The sequence below is a fragment of the Pseudophryne corroboree genome, chromosome 1 (genome assembly GCF_028390025.1).
Source record: "Pseudophryne corroboree isolate aPseCor3 chromosome 1, aPseCor3.hap2, whole genome shotgun sequence".
In the NCBI taxonomy this organism is placed as follows: Eukaryota; Metazoa; Chordata; class Amphibia; order Anura; family Myobatrachidae; genus Pseudophryne; species Pseudophryne corroboree.
Window position 1 is genome coordinate 521,186,541 of NC_086444.1, and position 19,681 is coordinate 521,206,221.

The window sequence follows — 19,681 nt, forward strand, 5'->3', positions numbered from 1 at the left end:
AGAGCTTGATAAAAAATGATGTCATCATGTTGGAATGTCATCGGTCTAACCCAGTGATTTTCAACCTTTTTCAGTTCGCGGCACACCAAAAAGATTTAAAAATTGCCAAGGCACACCCAACAGTTATTAAAATAATGCACAGTACTTGAACACACTGTCTGCCACAGTAATTCCACACATTGACCCTCATAGTAATGCCATCACACTGTCCCCCATAGTAATTGCACACATTGCCCCCCATAGTAATACCACCACACACACCGACCCCCACAGTAATGCCACCAGACACACTGACCCCCATAGTAATGCCACCAAATATACTGACCCCCATAGTAATGCCACCAAATACACTGACCCCCATAGTAATGCCACGAAACACACTGACACCCACAGTAATGCCACCAGAGACACTGACCCCCATAGTAATGCCACCAAACACACTGACACCCACAGTAATGCCACCAGAGACACTGACCCCCATAGTAATGCCACCAAACACACTGACACCCACAGTAATGCCACCAGAGACACTGACCCCCATAGTAATGCCACCAAACACACTGACACCCACAGTAATGCCACCAAATACACTGACCCCCATAGTAATGCCACCAAACACACTGACACCCACAGTAATGCCACCAGAGACACTGACCCCCATAGTAATGCCACCAAACACACTGACACCCACAGTAATGCCACCAAATACACTGACCCCCATAGTAATGCCACCAAACACACTGACACCCACAGTAATGCCACCAGAGACACTGACCCCCATAGTAATGCCACCAAACACACTGACACCCACAGTAATGCCACCACACACACACTGACCCCCATAGTAATGCCACCACACACATAGTAATGGCACTGCACACACATCATAAAGCACTGGCCCAAACCTTTTTTGTTTTCCCCCTTAGCGGCAGGAGCATTGAGGAGCAGAACACAGCAGCACGGGCCACGAAGGGAAACTAGTCGCTGCCTAGGCGGGATGGTGATGTGTACGTGACCTATGAGTCACGCCACTTCGTAGGGGTCACGGGCGGGCCCGCAGGAGAGCTGCCGTCTTCACTATACAGTGACCGCAGAAGAGCTGCCTGTGCTGCCCGATAGTGATGCTGTAAATCAGTATCACTATCGGGCAGCGCAGGCAGCTCTTACGCGGTCATTGTATAGTGAAGACGGCAGCAGACGGGGACTGGCAGCAGGGATCTCTGGCGGCGGCGGCACACTTGACAACCGCTGGCGGCACACCAGTGTGCCGCGGCACAGCGGTTGAAAATCACTGGTCTAACCTCTGAACCCTCCCTCCTCTGTCAGAGATGCGCAGAAGAGATTTAGGGAACGGTGATAGAGAGACAGAGGGAGGAGGAGAGGGGGGGAGAAAGTGTTGGGGGTCGGTAGTGAACTGGAAGGAAAGAAAGTGAAAGTTTGAGTTCAAGAGTCACATGCTGAGGTGTCACCGCAGAAGTCATTGTACCATTTTCATACTGGAACCATTCTATGCACTGCTGTAACTATCGTGGGTGCAAAGGGTGCGATTGCTATGGGGCTCGCCAACCAACCCACTGCACCACACCGCACCTGTACTCACCATTAGCCCTTGGCAGTGCCAGATTACTGATAGGCAGAATAGGCGCCGGCCTATGGGGCCTGCACCTTTTAGGGGCCCAACGACAACAGATCAAAATAATATTTATTTGATTGTGAAAGAAAATTACAATCAAGCTTTTTTAAATTGTTTTCAAAAAGATAGAAAAAAATGTATCAACTCAAGGAAATGAAAACTTTTCATTAAAGGCTCTGTATTACAGTAATGTGTAAAGTACACAAGCCATAGACATCAGACTCACATTACAGTTTCCAGATCGTAGACTGTCGGTTGGTGAAATTAAAATTGTATTAGGAGATAATTTGCGAGGGGGGTACAGAGAGTTTGACTGCCTAGGGACCTCCACAAGATTTAATCCGGCACTGGTCTTGGGTCAGGACTCCGGAACTAACCCGAAGACGTAGAAAGGGCAGGGGGAGGACTTTAGCAACAGCACTGGATGCCAGGAACAGCAGCTGCCTGGATGGGCAGCTCGGTGCTGTGTATTACAGCGTGCAGCACTGGATCAGTGCTGTGTGCCCAGTAACCGGGCGCTACACAACACAGAGGTCACCAGGAGATGGCAATAAGTATGTGATCCCGCACCGTGCAGACAGTGGTAATTTTGTTTACAAAAAATGTGATTAAAAGTATTCACCGACTACAGTTTATTTCAGGACTTAAATAACACTAAAATGAAAACTGAGATCCACTGACGAAATCTTAACTAAAACGAAGCAAAAGAAAAAGACTAAAATGTGACTTTAAACCAACTACAATTTTAAGTAAGCGACTAGGACTAAATTTAAAGTGAAAATCCTTGTCGAAATTAACACTGCGTGCAGAGTCCACCGCGAATCTGCATCCTTAGTGGCCCTGACATCCTGGGAGAACTACTGTAATAGGGCTGTATCCTCCGAATGGTACAATGACTCCAGCGGTGACACCTCAGCATGTGACTCTTGAACTCAAACTTCCACTTTCTTTCCTTCCAGTTCACTACCGACCCCCAACACTTTCTCCCCCCTCTCCTCCTCCCTCCCCCTCTGTCTCTCTATCACCGTTCCCTAAATCTCTTCTGCACATCTCTGACAGAGGAGGGAGGGTTCAGAGGTTAGACCAATTGACATTCCAACATGATGACATCATTTTTATCAAGCTCTGATGTTTATATATATATATATATATTTAAAGTTTATTAAATGTTTCTAATAATCTTTTCGTGCTCATATTTGGGTTCCGGTATGAAAGATAGATAGTATCTAGTTAGACAGTCAATAGATAGACACCATATGTTAGACAGACATTAGGTCGACAGGGTCAAAAGGTCGACATGGAAAAGGCCGACAGGGTCAAAAGGCCGACAGGGTCAAAAGGTCGACAGGGTCAAAAGGTCGACATGAAAATGGTCGACATGGAAAAGGTAGACACCATGTTTTTTGCATTTTTGTGGTTTGTGTGGATAGTTTTGTCATCTGGGACCCCCAATTGTAGAAAGGCATACGCTTGCGGGGCTCGCTTCACTCGCCACGCTTCGGGCACGGTGGCTCGCTGCGTTCGCCACAAGGTTTATAACCATCTCTATGCCGACATGGATAGAGAAAGTATGAAATAATCCAAAAACATGTTACATTAAAAAAAAAACATTTGTCTATCTTTTTTATGTCGACCATTTTCATCTCGACCTTTTGACCCTGTCGACCTTCTGACCTGTCGACCTTTTCCATGTCGACCTTTTGGCCCTGTCGACCTTTTGACCCTGTCGACCTAATGTCTGTCTAATATATGGTGTCTATCTATTGACTGTCTAACTAGACACTGTCTATGTATCAAACGGATAGGGCATAGAACATATCCACACAGACAACACATATCCACACAGGGCGGTATTCAAATGATATATCACACCCAATCTCCTTTCTAAAGTGATCCCTGCTATTGTGCATATCGCGCCCATAGTAAATAAGAATTTACTTACCGATAATTCTATTTCTCGTAGTCCGTAGTGGATGCTGGGAACTCCGTAAGGACCATGGGGAATAGCGGCTCCGCAGGAGACTGGGCACAAAAGTAAAGCTTTAGGACTACCTGGTGTGCACTGGCTCCTCCCCCTATGACCCTCCTCCAAGCCTCAGTTAGGATACTGTGCCCGGACGAGCGTACACAATAAGGAAGGATTTTGAATCCCGGGTAAGACTCATACCAGCCACACCAATCACACCGTATAACCTGTGATCTGAACCCAGTTAACAGCATGATAACAGAGGAGCCTCTGGAAAGATGGCTCACAACAATAATAACCCGATTTTTGTAACAATAACTATGTACAAGTATTGCAGACAATCCGCACTTGGGATGGGCGCCCAGCATCCACTACGGACTACGAGAAATAGAATTATCGGTAAGTAAATTCTTATTTTCTCTGACGTCCTAGTGGATGCTGGGAACTCCGTAAGGACCATGGGGATTATACCAAAGCTCCCAAACGGGCGGGAGAGTGCGGATGACTCTGCAGCACCGAATGAGAGAACTCCAGGTCCTCCTCAGCCAGGGTATCAAATTTGTAGAATTTAGCAAACGTGTTTGCCCCTGACCAAGTAGCTGCTCGGCAAAGTTGTAACGCCGAGACCCCTCGGGCAGCCGCCCAAGATGAGCCCACCTTCCTTGTGGAATGGGCTTTTACAGATTTTGGTTGTGGCAGGCCTGCCACAGAATGTGCAAGCTGAATTGTACTACAAATCCAACGAGCAATAGTCTGCTTAGAAGCAGGAGCACCCAGCTTGTTGGGTGCATACAGGATAAACAGCGAGTCAGATTTCCTGACTCCAGCCGTCCTGGAAACATATATTTTCAAGGCCCTGACTACGTCCAACAACTTGGAGTCCTCCAAGTCACTAGTAGCCGCAGGTACCACAATAGGTTGGTTCAGATGAAACACTGAAACCACCTTAGGGAGAAAATGAGGACGAGTCCTCAATTCCGCCCTGTCTGAATGGAAGATCAGATAAGGGCTTTTACAGGATAAAGCCCGCCAATTCTGCCACGCGCCTGGCCGAGGCCAGGGCCAACAACATGACCACTTTCCATGTGAGATATTTTAACTCCACAGATTCAAGTGGTTCAAACCAATGTGACTTTAGGAACCCCAAAACTACATTGAGATCCCAAGGTGCCACTGGAGGCACAAAAGGAGGCTGTATATGCAGTACCCCTTTTACAAACGTCTGAACTTCAGGAACTGAAGCTAGTTCTTTCTGGAAGAAAATTGACAGGGCCGAAATTTGAACCTTAATGGACCCCAATTTTAGGCCCATAGACACTCCTGTTTACAGGAAATGCAGGAATCGACCTAGTTGACATTCCTCCATCGGGGCCTTACTGGCCTCGCACCACGCAACATATTTTCGCCAAATGCGGTGATAATGCTTTGCGGTTACATCCTTCCTGGCTTGATCAGGGTAGGGATGACTTCATCCGGAATGCCTTTTTCCTTCAGGATCCGGCGTTCAACCGCCCTGCCGTCAAACGCAGCCGCGGTAAGTCTTGGAATAGACAGGGTCCTTGCTGGAGCAGGTCCCTTCTTAGAGGTAGAGGCCACGGGTCCTCCGTGAGCATCTCTTGAAGTTCCGGGTACCAAGTCCTTCTTGGCCAATCCGGAGCCACGAATATAGTTCTTACTCCCCTCCGTCTTATAATTCTCAGTACTTTTGGTATGAGAGGAAGAGGAGGGAACACATACACTGACTGGTACACCCACGGTGTTACCAGAGCGTCCACAGCTATTGCCTGAGGGTCCCTTGACCTGGCGCAATACCTGTCCAATTTTTTGTTTAGGCGGGACGCCATCATGTCCACCTTTGGTTTTTCCCAATGGTTTACAATCATGTGGAAGACTTCTGGGTGAAGTCCTCACTCTCCCGGGTGGAGGTCGTGCCTGCTGAGGAAGTCTGCTTCCCAGTTGTCCACTCCCGGAATGAACACTGCTGACAATGCTATCACATGATTTTCCGCCCAGCGAAAAATCCTTGCAGCTTCTGCCATTGCCCTCCTGCTTCTTGTGCCGCCCTGTCTGTTTACGTGGGCGACTGCCGTGATGTTGTCCGACTGGATCAGCACCGGCTGACCTTGAAGCAGAGGTCTTGCTTGGCTTAGGGCATTGTAAATGGCCCTTAGCTCCAAAATATTTATGTGAAGTGATGTCTCCAGGCTTGACCACAAGCCCTGGAAATTTCTTCCCTGTGTGACTGCTCCCCAGCCTCGCAGGCTGGCATCCGTGGTCACCAGGACCCAGTCCTGAATGCCGAATCTGCGGCCCTCTGGAAGATGAGCACTCTGCAACCACCACAGGAGAGACACCCTTGTCTTTGGTGACAGGGTTATCCGCTGATGCATCTGAAGATGCGATCCGGACCATTTGTCCAGCAGGTCCCACTGGAAAGTTCTTGCGTGGAATCTGCCGAATGGAATTGCTTCGTAGGAAGCCACCATTTTTCCCAGGACCCTTGTGCACTGATGCACTGACACTTGGCCTGGTTTTAGGAGGTTTCTGACTAGTTCGGATAACTCCCTGGCTTTCTCCTCCGGGAGAAAACACCTTTTTCTGGACTGTGTCCAGGATCATCCCTAGGAATAGAAGGCGTGTCGTCGGGATCAGCTGCGATTTTGGAATATTGAGAATCCAACCGTGCTGCCGCAGCACTATCTGAGATAGTGCTACCCCGACTTCCAACTGTTCCCTGGATCTTGCCCTTATCAGGAGATCGTCCAAGTAAGGGATAACTAAAACTCCCTTCTTTCGAAGGAGTATCATCATTTCGGCCATTACCTTGGTAAAGACACGGGGTGCCGTGGACAATCCAAACGGCAGCGTCTGAAACTGAAAGTGACAGTTCTGTACCACAAACCTGAGGTACCCTTGGAGAAGGGTAAATTGGGACATGTAGGTAAGCATCTTTGATGTCCAGAGAGACCATATAGTCCCCTTCTTCCAGGTTTGCAATCACTGCTCTGAGTGACTCCATCTTGAATTTGAACCTTTGTATGTAAGTGTTCAAGGATTTTAGATTTAAAATTGGTCTCACCGAGCCGTCCGGCTTCGGTACCACAAATAGTGTGGAATAGTACCCCTTTCCCTGTTGCAGGAGGGGTACCTTGATTATCACCTGCTGGGAATACAGCCTGTGAATGGCTTGCAATACTGCCTCCCTGTCTGAGGGAGACGTCGGTAAAGCAGACTTTATGAAACGGCGAGGGGGAGACGTCTCGAATTTCTTGAGACGGGCCCCCACCGTGCCTGAGTCCGCTTGTAAAGCCCCAGCGTCATGCTGAGGACTTTGCGGAGGCGGGAGAGGGCTTTTGTTCCTGGGAACTGGCTGTTTGCTGCAGCCTTTTTCCTCTCCCTCTGCCACGGGGCAGAAATGAGGCGCCTTTTGCCCGCTTGCCCTTATGGGGCCGAAAGGACTGCGCCTGATAATACGGCGTCTTCTTAGGTTGAGAAGCTACCTGGGGTAAAAATGTGGATTTTCCAGCAGTTGCCGTGGCTACCAGGTCTGATAGACCTACCCCAAATAACTCCTCCCCCTTATAAGGCAATACTTCCATGTGCCTTTTAGAATCCGCATCACCTGACCACTGCCGCGTCCATAAACCTCTTCTTGCAGAAATGGACAGCGCGCTAACTCTTGATGCCAGTCGGCAAATATCCCTCTGTGCATCACGCATATATAAAAATGCATCTTTCAAATGCTCTATAGTCAGTAATATACTGTCCCTATCTAGGGTATCAATATTTTCAGTCAGGGAATCCGACCACGCCACGCCCGCACTGCACATCCAGGCTGAGGCGATTGCTGGTCGCAGTATAACACCCGTGTGAGTGTATATACATTTTAGGATATTCTCCTGCTTTCTATCGGCAGGTTCCTTTAGGGCGGCCGTATCAGGAGAGGGTAGTGCTACCTGTTTAGACAAGCGTGTGAGCGCTTTATCCACCCTAGGGGGTGTTTCCCAACGTGCCCTATCCTCTGGCGGGAAAGGGTATGATGCCAATAACCTTTTAGGAATTATCAGTTTTTTATCGGGGGAAACCCACGCCTCATCACACACTTCATTTAATTCCTCGGATACAGGAAAAACTACAGGCAGTTTTTTCTCACCAAACATAATACCCTTTTTAGTGGTACTTGTATTATCAGAGATATGCAATACATTTTTCATTGCTGCAATCATGTAACGTGTGGCCCTACTGGAAGTCACGTTTGTCTCCTCATCATCGACACTGGAGTCAGTATCCGTGTCTGTGTCTGCCATTTGAGGTAACGGGCGTTTTAAAGCCCCTGATGGCGTTTGAGACCCCTGGACAGGCACAAGCTGAGTAGCCGGCTGTCTCATGTCGTCAACTGTCTTTCGTAAAGAACTGACACTGTCACGCAATTCCTTCCATAAGCTCAGCCACTCAGGTGTCGACTCCCTAGGGGGTGACAACTCTATAATAGGCAATTGCTCCGCCTCCATCTCATTTTCCTCCTCAAACATGTCGACACAATCGTACCGACACACCGCACACACACAGGGAATGCTCTGATAGAGGACAGGACCCCACTAGCCCTTTGGGGAGACAGAGGGAGAGTATGCCAGCACACACCAGAGCGCTATATATAGACAGGAATACCACTCTAAAACGTGCTTTTCCCTTTATAGCTGCTGTTATTATTAGAACTGCGCCAAATTAGTGCCCCCCTCTCTTTTTTACCCTTTTCTGTAGTGCAGGACTGCAGGGGAGAGTCAGGGAGACGTCCTTCCAGCGGAGCTGTGATGGAAAATGGCGCCCGTGTGCTGAGGAGATAGGCTCCGCCCCCTTCTCGGCGGCCTTTTCTCCCGCTTTTTGGTGAGTTCTGGCAGTGGTTAAAATACATCCATATAGCCCTGGGGGTTATAATAAGAATTTACTTACCGATAATTCTATTTCTCGTAGTCCGTAGTGGATGCTGGGGACTCCGTCAGGACCATGGGGAATAGCGGCTCCGCAGGAGACAGGGCACAAAAATAAAGCTTTAGGATTAGGTGGTGTGTACTGGCTCCTCCCCCTATGACCCTCCTCCAAGCCTCAGTTAGGATACTGTGCCCGGACGAGCGTACACAATAAGGAAGGATATTGAATCCCGGGTAAGACTCATACCAGCCACACCAATCACACCGTATAACTTGTGATCTGAACCCAGTTAACAGTATGACAAACGTAGGAGCCTCTGAACAGACGGCTCACAACAATAACAACCCGAATTTGTTTGTAACAATAACTATGTACAAGTATTGCAGACAATCCGCACTTGGGATGGGCGCCCAGCATCCACTACGGACTACGAGAAATAGAATTATCGGTAAGTAAATTCTTATTTTCTCTAACGTCCTAAGTGGATGCTGGGGACTCCGTCAGGACCATGGGGATTATACCAAAGCTCCCAAACGGGCGGGAGAGTGCGGATGACTCTGCAGCACCGAATGAGAGAACTCAAGGTCCTCCTCAGCCAGGGTATCAAATTTGTAGAATTTTGCAAACGTGTTTGCCCCTGACCAAGTAGCAGCTCGGCAGAGTTGTAATGCCGAGACCCCCCGGGCAGCCGCCCAGGATGAGCCCACTTTCCTTGTGGAATGGGCCTTGACAGATTTAGGTTGTGGCAAGCCTGCCACAGAATGTGCAAGTTGAATTGTGCTACAAATCCAACGAGCAATCGTCTGCTTAGAAGCAGGAGCACCCATCTTGTTGGGTGCATACAATATAAACAGTGAGTCAGACTTTCTGACTCCCGCCGTTCTTGAAATATATATTTTCAATGCCCGGACCACGTCCAACAACTTGGAATCCTCCAAATCGTTAGTAGCCGCAGGCACCACAATAGGCTGGTTCAGGTGAAACGCTGACACCACCTTAGGCAGAAAATGAGGACGCGTCCGCAGTTCTGCCCTGTCCGTATGGAAAATCAGATATGGGCTCTTATATGATAAAGCCGCCAATTCTGATACTCTCCTGGCTGAAGCCAGGGCCAGTAGCATGGTTACTTTCCATGTAAGATACTTCAACTCCACCGATTTGAGCGGCTCAAACCAATGGGATTTGAGAAAATCCAAGACTACATTAAGATCCCACGGTGCCACTGGGGGCACAACCGGGGGCTGTATATGTAGTACTCCTTTTACAAAAGTCTGGACTTCAGGAACTGAAGCCAATTCTTTCTGGAAGAAAATCGACAGGGCCGAAATTTGAACCTTAATGGACCCCAATTTGAGGCCCATAGACAATCCTGTTTGCAGGAAATGTAGGAATCGACCCAGTTGAAATTCCTCCGTGGGGGCCTTCCTGGCCTCACACCACGCAACATATTTCCTCCAAATGCGGTGATAATGTTGTGCAGTCACCTCCTTCCTGGCTTTTACCAGTGTAGGAATGACCTCTTCCGGAATGCCTTTTTCCCTTAGAATTCGGCGTTCAACCGCCATGCCGTCAAACGCAGCCGCGGTAAGTCTTGGAATAGACACGGTCCCTGCTGAAGCAGGTCCCGTCTTAGAGGTAGAGGCCACGGATCCTCCGTGAGCATCTCTTGAAGTTCCGGGTACCAAGTTCTTCTTGGCCAATCCGGAGCCACTAGTATCGTTCTTACTCCCTTTTGCCGTATAATTCTCAGTACTTTTGGTATGAGAGGCAGAGGAGGGAACACATACACTGACTGGAACACCCACGGTGTTACCAGAGCGTCCACAGCTATTGCCTGAGGGTCTCTTGACCTGGCGCAATACCTGTCCAGTTTTTTGTTGAGGCGGGACGCCATCATATCCACCATTGGTTTTTCCCAACGGTTCACAATCATGTGGAAGACTTCTGGATGAAGTCCCCACTCTCCCGGGTGTAGATCGTGTCTGCTGAGGAAGTCTGCTTCCCAGTTGTCCACTCCCGGAATGAATACTGCTGACAGTGCTATCACATGATCTTCCGCCCAGCGAAGAATCCTTGCAGCTTCTGCCATTGCTGTCCTGCTTCTTGTGCCGCCCTGTCTGTTTACGTGGGCGACTGCCGTGATGTTGTCCGACTGGATCAACACCGGCTGACCCTGAAGCAGGGGTTTTGCCAGACTTAGAGCATTGTAAATCGCTCTTAGCTCCAGTATATTTATGTGAAGAGACATCTCCAGGCTTGACCATACTCCCTGGAAGTTTCTTCCCTGTGTGACCGCTCCCCAGCCTCTCAGACTGGCATCCGTGGTCACCAGGACCCAGTCCTGTATGCCGAATCTGCGGCCCTCTAACAGATGAGCACTCTGCAACCACCACAGAAGAGACACCCTTGTCCGTGGTGATAAGGTTATCCGCTGATGCATCTGCAGATGTGATCCGGACCATTTGTCCAGCAGATCCCACTGAAAAGTTCGTGCGTGGAATCTGCCGAATGGAATCGCTTCGTAAGAAGCCACCATCTTTCCCAGGACTCTTGTGCATTGATGCACAGACACTTTTCCTGGTTTTAGGAGGTTCCTGACAAGTTCGGATAACTCCCTGGCTTTCTCCTCCAGAAGAAACACCTTTTTCTGAACCGTGTCCAGAATCATTCCCAGGAACAGCAGACGTGTCGTCGGGGTCAACTGAGATTTTGGAAAATTCAGAATCCACCCGTGTTGTTGCAGCACTAGTCGGGTTAGTGCTACTCCGTCCTCCAGCTGTTCTCTGGACCTTGCCCTTATCAGGAGATCGTCCAAGTAAGGGATAATTAATATGCCTCTTCTTCGCAGAAGAATCATCATTTCGGCCATTACCTTGGTAAAGACCCGAGGTGCCGTGGACAATCCAAACGGCAGCGTCTGAAACTGATAATGACAGTTTTGCACCACGAACCTGAGGTACCCTTGATGTGAAGGGCAAATTGGGACATGCAGGTAAGCATCCTTTATGTCCAGGGACACCATAAAGTCCCCTTCTTCCAGATTCGCTATCACTGCTCTGAGTGACTCCATCTTGAACTTGAATTTTTGTATGTACAGGTTCAAAGATTTCAGATTTAGAATAGGTCTTACCGAGCCGTCCGGCTTCGGTACCACAAATAGCGTGGAGTAATACCCCTTTCCCTGTTGTAGGAGGGGTACCTTGACTATCACCTGCTGAGAAAACAGCTTGTGAATGGCTTCCAATACCGTCGCCCTGTCTGAGGGAGACGTTGGCAAAGCAGACTTTAGGAACCTGCGAGGGGGAGACTTCTCGAATTCCAACCTGTAACCCTGAGATACTACCTGCAGGATCCAGGGGTCCACCTGTGAGCAAGCCCACTGTGCGCTGAAATTCTTGAGTCGACCCCCCACCGCTCCTGAGTCCGCTTGTAAGGCCCCAGCGTCATGCTGAGGGCTTTGCAGAACCCTGAGAGGGCTTCTGTTCCTGGGCAGGGGCTGCTTGCTGCCCTCTCTTACCCCTTCCTCTGCCCCGAGGCAGATATGACTGTCCTTTTGTCCGCTTGTTCTTATAGGACCGAAAGGACTGCGGCTGAAAAGACGGTGTCTTTTTCTGTTGGGAGGGGGTCTGAGGTAAAAAGGTGGATTTTCCGGCAGTTGCCGTGGCCACCAGATCCGATAGACCGACGCCAAATAATTCCTCCCCTTTATACGGCAATACTTCCATATGTCGTTTGGAATCCGCATCACCTGACCACTGTCGCGTCCATAAACTCCTTCTGGCAGATATGGACATCGCATTTACTCTCGATGCCAGAGTGCAAATATCTCTCTGAGCATCTCGCATATAAAGGAAAGCATCCTTTAATTGCTCTATAGTCAATAAAATACTGTCCCTATCCAGGGTATCAATATTTTCAGTCAGGGAATCCAACCAGACGACCCCAGCACTGCACATCCAGGCTGAGGCGATGGCTGGTCGCAGTATAACACCAGTATGTGTGTATATACTTTTTAGGGTAGTTTCCAGTCTCCTATCAGCTGGATCCCTGAGGGCGGCCGTATCAGGAGACGGTAACGCCACTTGTTTTGATAAGCGTGTGAGCGCCTTATCCACCCTAGGGGGTGTTTCCCAGCGCGCCCTAACCTCTGGCGGGAAAGGGTATAATGCTAATAACTTTTTTGAAATTAGCACTTTTCTATCTGGGTTAACCCACGCTTCATCACATACATCATTTAATTCCTCTGATTCAGGAAAAACTACAGGTAGTTTTTTCACCCCCCACATAATACCCCTTTTTGTGGTACTTGCAGTATCAGAGATATGCAAAGCCTCCTTCATTGCCGTGATCATATAACGTGTGGCCCTACTTGAAAATACGTTTGTTTCATCACCGTCGACACTAGATTCAGTGTCTGTGTCTGGGTCTGTGTCGACCGACTGAGGTAAAGGGCGCTTTACAGCCCCTGACGGTGTCTGAGACGCCTGGGCAGGTACTAACTGGTTTGCCGGCCGTCTCATGTCGTCAACTGATTTTTGTAATGTGCTGACATTATCACGTAATTCCATAAACAAAGCCATCCATTCCGGTGTCGACTCCCTGGGGGGTGACATCACCATTATCGGCAATTGCTCTGCCTCCACACCAACATCGTCCTCATACATGTCGACACACACGTACCGACACACAGCAGACACACAGGGAATGCTCTTATCGAAGACAGGACCCCACTAGCCCTTTGGGGAGACAGAGGGAGAGTTTGCCAGCACACACCCAAGCGCTATAATATATATGGGAACAACCTTATATAAGTGTTGTTCCTTATAGCAGCTTAATATATCAAAATATCGCCAAAAAATGCCCCCCCTCTCTGTTTTACCCTGTTTCTGTAGTGCAGTGCAGGGGAGAGTCCTGGGAGCCTTCCTCACAGCGGAGCTGAGCAGGAAAATGGCGCTGTGTGCTGAGGAGAATAAGCCCCGCCCCCTATTTCGGCGGGCTTTTCTCCCGGAGTTTTAGATATCTGGCATGGGTTAAATACATACATATAGCCTCAATGGCTATATGTGATGTATTCTTTTGCCATAAAGGTATTAAATATTGCTGCCCAGGGCGCCCCCAGCAGCGCCCTGCACCCTCCGTGACCGCTTGGTGTGAAGTGTGTGACAACAATGGCGCACAGCTGCAGTGCTGTGCGCTACCTTCATGAAGACTGAAGAGCCTTCTGCCGCCTGTTTCCGGACCTTCAATCTTCAGCATCTGTAAGGGGGGTCGGCGGCGCGGCTCCGGGACGAACCCCAGGGTGAGACCTGTGTTCCGACTCCCTCTGGAGCTAATGGTGTCCAGTAGCCTAAGAATCCAATCCATCCTGCACGCAAGTGAGTTGAAATTCTCTCCCCTAAGTCCCTCGATGCAGTGAGCCTGTTGCCAGCAGGACTCACTGAAAATAAAAAACCTAAAAACTTTTTCTAAGCAGCTCTTTAGGAGAGCCACCTAGATTGCACCCTGCTCGGACGGGCACAAAAACCTAACTGAGGCTTGGAGGAGGGTCATAGGGGGAGGAGCCAGTACACACCACCTAATCCTAAAGCTTTATTTTTGTGCCCTGTCTCCTGCGGAGCCGCTATTCCCCATGGTCCTGACGGAGTCCCCAGCATCCACTTAGGACGTTAGAGAAATGTGGTGTATTTTCGCCAGCCAAGGTGTTTACATTGCTGCTCAGGGCGCCCCCCCCTAGCGCCCTGCACCCTCAGTGACCGAAGTGTGAAGTGTGCCTGAGTAACAATGGCGCACAGCTGCAGTGCTGTGCGCTACCTTGTTGAAGACTGATGTCTTCTGCCGCCGATTTTTCCGGACCTCTTCTTGCTTCTGGCTCTGTAAGGGGGCCGGCGGCGCGGCTCTGGGACCGGACTCCGAGGCTGGGCCTGTGTTCGGTCCCTCTGGAGCTAATGGTGTCCAGTAGCCTAAGAAGCCCAAGCTGGCTGCAAGCAGGCAGGTTCGCTTCTTCTCCCCTTAGTCCCTCGATGCAGTGAGCCTGTTGCCAGCAGGTCTCACTGAAAATAAAAAACCTAAAACTAAACTTTCACTAAGAAGCTCAGGAGAGCCCCTAGTGTGCACCCTTCTCGGCCGGGCACAAAAATCTAACTGAGGCTTGGAGGAGGGTCATAGGGGGAGGAGCCAGTGCACACCAGGTAGTCCTAAAGCTTTACTTTTGTGCCCAGTCTCCTGCGGAGCCGCTATTCCCCATGGTCCTTACGGAGTTCCCAGCATCCACTAGGACGTCGAGAAATAAGGTTTAGCTGCGTAAAGGGTTGGGTGCCCCTCGCTACCCCGGGAGTAACAAGCTGAAATGATTATACCACTCCCATCAGCAGACATAGAAGGGGGTGTGGAAGGGGGTGAAAAGATTTGAATACTGCTCATAGAATACATACATATGCACACAAACACACACATACACATACAGATGTGTCCTCTATTCTCAATACGCCACATAGTGGGAGGGGAAGTGGTTACAATACCGCTAGTCAGGATCCCGGTGGTCACAATGCTGATGCCAGAATCCCGACTAGCAGGGAAATGCCACCACTGGAATACTGGCGCCACAGTCTATTCTCCCTCTGTGGGTGTCCACGACACCCATAGGGGGAGAATATAACCTGTGGCGAGCTCAAGGAGAGCCACCGTTCCCGCAGCATGGCAAGTGCAGCGAGCCCGCAAGGCATACTGGTGGCCAGGATGCCCCTGTCAGTATACTGACAGCCAGCATCCCGACCATCGGTATGCCATACTGAACCCAGCGGGAGATGCCTGGTGTGAGTGAGATGACAGGTCGTGTGCAACTTCGCTAGCTTTGGGCGTCTTTCTGTGTTTTGTGTCACGATTCGACTAGGAAGCTTCTGGAGACTGCTGATTAATTTGACATGCGACACTTGTATATTTGTGTGCAACTGAGTCTGTATATGAAGCACAACTGAACTTGTCATGGAAAAACAAACACAGCCCCATGTATCGTGGCTTTCAGTATGCAGATTCAGAGACTCAATTCAGAGTTGAACGCAGCAGCAAATTTGTTAGCAGTTGGGCAAAACCATGTGCACTGCAGGGGGGAGCGCAGATATAACATGTGCAGAGAGAGTTAGATTTGGGTGGGGTGTGTTCAAACTGAAATCTAAATTGCAGTGTAAAAATAAAGCAGCCAGTATTTACCCTGCACAGAAATAATATAACCCACCCAAATCTAACTCTCTCTGCACATGTTATATCTGTCCCACCTGCTGTGCACATGGTTTTGCCCTCTAGCTAACAAATTTGCTGCTGCGATCAGATCTGAATTAGGCCCTCAGTCACACAGATATACAAATGTTGCATATCAAAATAATCAGCACAGTTGTGACTTAGACACATTTTTGGAAAAAAAAAAGATGCAGAATCTTATGGGATCTGGTGTGCCATGAGGGCCTGTTTGGCACGACTACAGCAAACATATATGAGGACCAGTAGCGGATCTTGCTACGGGCAAGCAGGATTTTTGCCTGGGGCACCGCCTTCCAGAGGGCGCCGCCGCCATGGCAAGATCTGCTACTGGTGCCGCCCAGTGCTGTGTAGATGCCCGGTGCTGTGCGGTGTGCGATCAAGTCATCACGCACCCGCACTGCATTGTGGGAGCGGCACATAGACGCTACAGTTCATAATTGACCTCTAGTGTTTATGCGGTGCTATGGGAGAGAAGTCATGACGTCTCTCCCATAGATCCGAGGAGCGGCGCCGGCGGCCGGAGACGGAGGGCAGCAGCGGTCAGGAAGCAGGAGCGGGGATTGTAAGTATTAATTTAATGTAAGCGGCGCAATTATGGGGCACAACTCTACAGCAGGCACAGTACTGGGGGCAATACTACTGGGGGCACAACTCTACAGGGGGCATAGTACTGGGGGCAATACTACTGGGGGCACAACTCTACAGGGGGCACAACTCTACAGGTGGCACAGTACTGGGGGCAATACTACTGTGGGCACAGCTACAGGGGGCACAACTACTGAGGGCACAGCTACAGGGGGCATAACTGACCACACCTCTTCTCCATGAAGCCACGCCCCTCTTTTTTTCGCCCTGGGTGCCACAAGGTCTAGATCTGGCCCTGATGCGGACACATCTGTACATATACACACTGAGAGCACATACACAAATACATATACACAGAAACACACACTTACCCTGACTTCTGGATCATGTCCTGAGGGGGTATGGATCATTAGGTCAACCTCATATAGTCAACATGGAAAGAGTCGATCGGGTCAAAAGTTCGACGGGGTCTACAGGTAAAAGGTAGACACTGGAAAAGGTCGATAGGTGCAAACGGTCAACAAATGAAAATGTTGACATGACAAAATGGTCGACACAAAAATGTCGACTTTTAAAAAAAAAACAATTTGTGATGTTTTCTCAGTCAAAGCACATGGAACTCGCATCCACACGCATGGCTTGCTTTGCTCGTCATGCTTTGGGCAAGGTGCAGGTTACTGTTCACAATCGTAATCCATATGGATGATAAAATATAATAAAGTTGAAGTGAAAAAAATACCCCAAAAACTTGTGTTGACCATTGTCATGTTGACCATTGGAACCTGTTTACCTTTTACACGTCGACCTATTGACCATGTCGCCCTAATGCCTGTCGACATATTGACTGTCTACCTAATTAGGGTCGACCTATCATCCAAATACCCCCTGAGAGAAGAGGATGCCGTAGCAGTAAGTCATTAATACTGGGTCTGGGCAGGGGCACTTTTCATCATTAGGCTCCACCCCCACAGCATAATGCTGTGATTCGTGGGTGGGTGAGGAGGGGACGGAGTCAATACGACATGAGTCTATGAGAATCATAGGGGAATATGAGGGTTTCTGGGTACTCAGAAATCCACCATGCATGCGCTAGTGATATGTTATCATAATTTAAAAAATAAAGCTACAGTATACACTAAGAAAATGGTATGCGTAATATAAAGAGCTTCTACCTTCAAACCTGGAAATGATAACATGAGTGCTATGGTAAATGTGATAATAGTACTGCATATAGTGCCACATTTACTCTCTTCTGCTGGATTTCTTAACAAATAAAAATGCAAAAGGCGTTATTGACAGTTGTCCTTATAAAGTTTTAAAGTAGGTGACCACTTGTATACAGGTTAATAATGAAAGACTTACTATACAGCATATGATGTGTATGTGTGAAGTGAGTTAAAGGTTAGGAAACTGGAAGACTCTTGAAGCAACTAATGTGTTTTTCTTTTCTATGACATACTGCTAAGCTTATTCCAGGACAGAACACTAGTATGAGGGGTACATTTACATTACCATCAGTGAGGGTCATGACAGCTTCCTCTTTCCCATTGTGGAAATGTAGCACAAGTATATTTGGGCTCAGGCTGCTGGACAGCTGTAATGATCCATGTCCACTTCCATCCTCACTTCCTTTCTTCTGCTCCTCACTGAGGAAGACAAGCTTAACACCGCACTGCAGCTGAAGGGGTGGAGGAGAAGCCATAACCAAAGACGAGGGAGGAGAACTGGAAGACTGCACGGCAGCCACTGCTGACTCTCGCTCCTCTTCAGAGACCTGGGCAATAACCCAGCAGAACCAAGTTCACGGAATGAGAGAGAGATTTTTTACTATGTTACCAGTGGGACTGTCTCTAAACACATCACTTATTTCATTTGAGAGACACCTTCTGGTGCTGTGGAGAATCAGCAGCTGAAAGCATGTGGTTTCACAGTTCCCAGTAGCTCAAAGCAAGCATAAAGTAATACATCTCAAATAATTTTAGATATAAAACAGTTTTGAATAGATCTTTAGCGACCTCTGCTGGTTTCTATACAGACTTATTTTGACTAAAAGTAAATTTATAATTATTTCACCAATTTCGGTGATGAATGTAACTGCTTTGATTATGTAAAGAAATAAAAAAAAAAATGTCTCCTCAAAAATGTATATATAAATAAAACCTTGTTTGATTGAACATACATTGTATGTTTTTTGTAAGCAATGAAGGGAATGCGTTGTTAGTAAACAGAGTAATTAATATGAGGTCTCAGCGAAGCAGTCAGAATAATGCATCCGATCTGATTCCCATAAGATTTCCCTACAATCTCCCTGGGAGCCCCTGGCAAACGATTTGGAGTTTTATGTGCATACGATGAAGCATACAATCTATCAGTCGATTGTGTGCCTCACAAAGAGCATGTGATCACCTGGAAGGAAATGCCACTCAAAAATGATGCTGATTGTATAAGATGCATTGCATGTGCATAAAATATGGGGGGTGATCATACCTCCCAACTGTCCCGATTTTGGCGGGACAATCCCGTTTTTCACGGTCTGTCCCGCTGTCCCACCCGCGGATTGCAGTGTCCCGCGGGTGGGGGGCAGTTGGGAGATCCCCCCCTGTCACTCGCTGCTCTGAGGAGTGCAGACATAGACATGCGCACAGTGTCTATTCACGGCAGAGAGAGACAGGGGGCATGACCAGTAGCTCTCACAGCGCTGTTCATGCCCCCATAATGATGAAAACGGGGGCGTGGCTTGCGATCGCGACATGTGCGCGAAGCCATGCCCCTTTTTGTTAGGCCACACCCTCTAAAAATCGCCTGCGCGCCTTCGTCGTGCGATGGTGTCCCTCCTACGCTGATATCAAAGTTGGGAGGTATGGGGGTGATTCAGAGTTTATCGTAGCTGTGCTAAATTTAGCACAGCTACGATCAGGCACACTGACATGCAGGGGGATGCCCAGCACAGGACTAGTCCGCCCCGCATGTCAGGCCCCACCCTGTCACAGAAGTACAAAAGCATTGCACAGCGGCAATGCTTTTGTACTGTGGGAGTAACTCCAGCCAGCGCAGCTCCTGCGCGCTGGCAGGAGTTACTCGTCGCTGCCCAGGCCGCAGCGGCTGCGTGTGACGTCACCCAGGCGCCGCGGCCCGCCCCTTCCCATCGGTCCGGGCATGCCTGCATTGCCCGCACCGCATCCACTAAACGGCGGCTATTTGCCGCTGGCCCGCCCTCTCCCGCCCAGCGACCACCTCTGCCTGTCAATCAGGCAGAGGCGATCGCTATCCTAATACAGCCGTCGGCTGCCTGCCGTGCGGCGCATGCGCAGTTC

General features: G+C 49.0%; 1 protein-coding gene across 2 annotated transcripts in view; it reads right to left on the reverse strand.

Moving 5' to 3' along the window:
• LOC134896907 (histone-arginine methyltransferase CARM1-like) overlaps positions 1-18,278 on the reverse strand; it is a 279,833-nt gene extending 261,555 nt beyond the window's left edge. The window contains exon 1 of one of the 2 annotated variants that reach the window (XM_063913959.1): positions 17,880-18,278. In XM_063913959.1, coding sequence (XP_063770029.1) covers positions 17,880-18,069 — 190 coding nt within the window. In that variant the 5' untranslated portion in view covers positions 18,070-18,278. The remainder of the gene's footprint in view (positions 1-17,879) is intronic. The other variant, XM_063913958.1, reaches the window with a different exon arrangement.
• Positions 18,279-19,681: the final 1,403 nt, after the last annotated feature.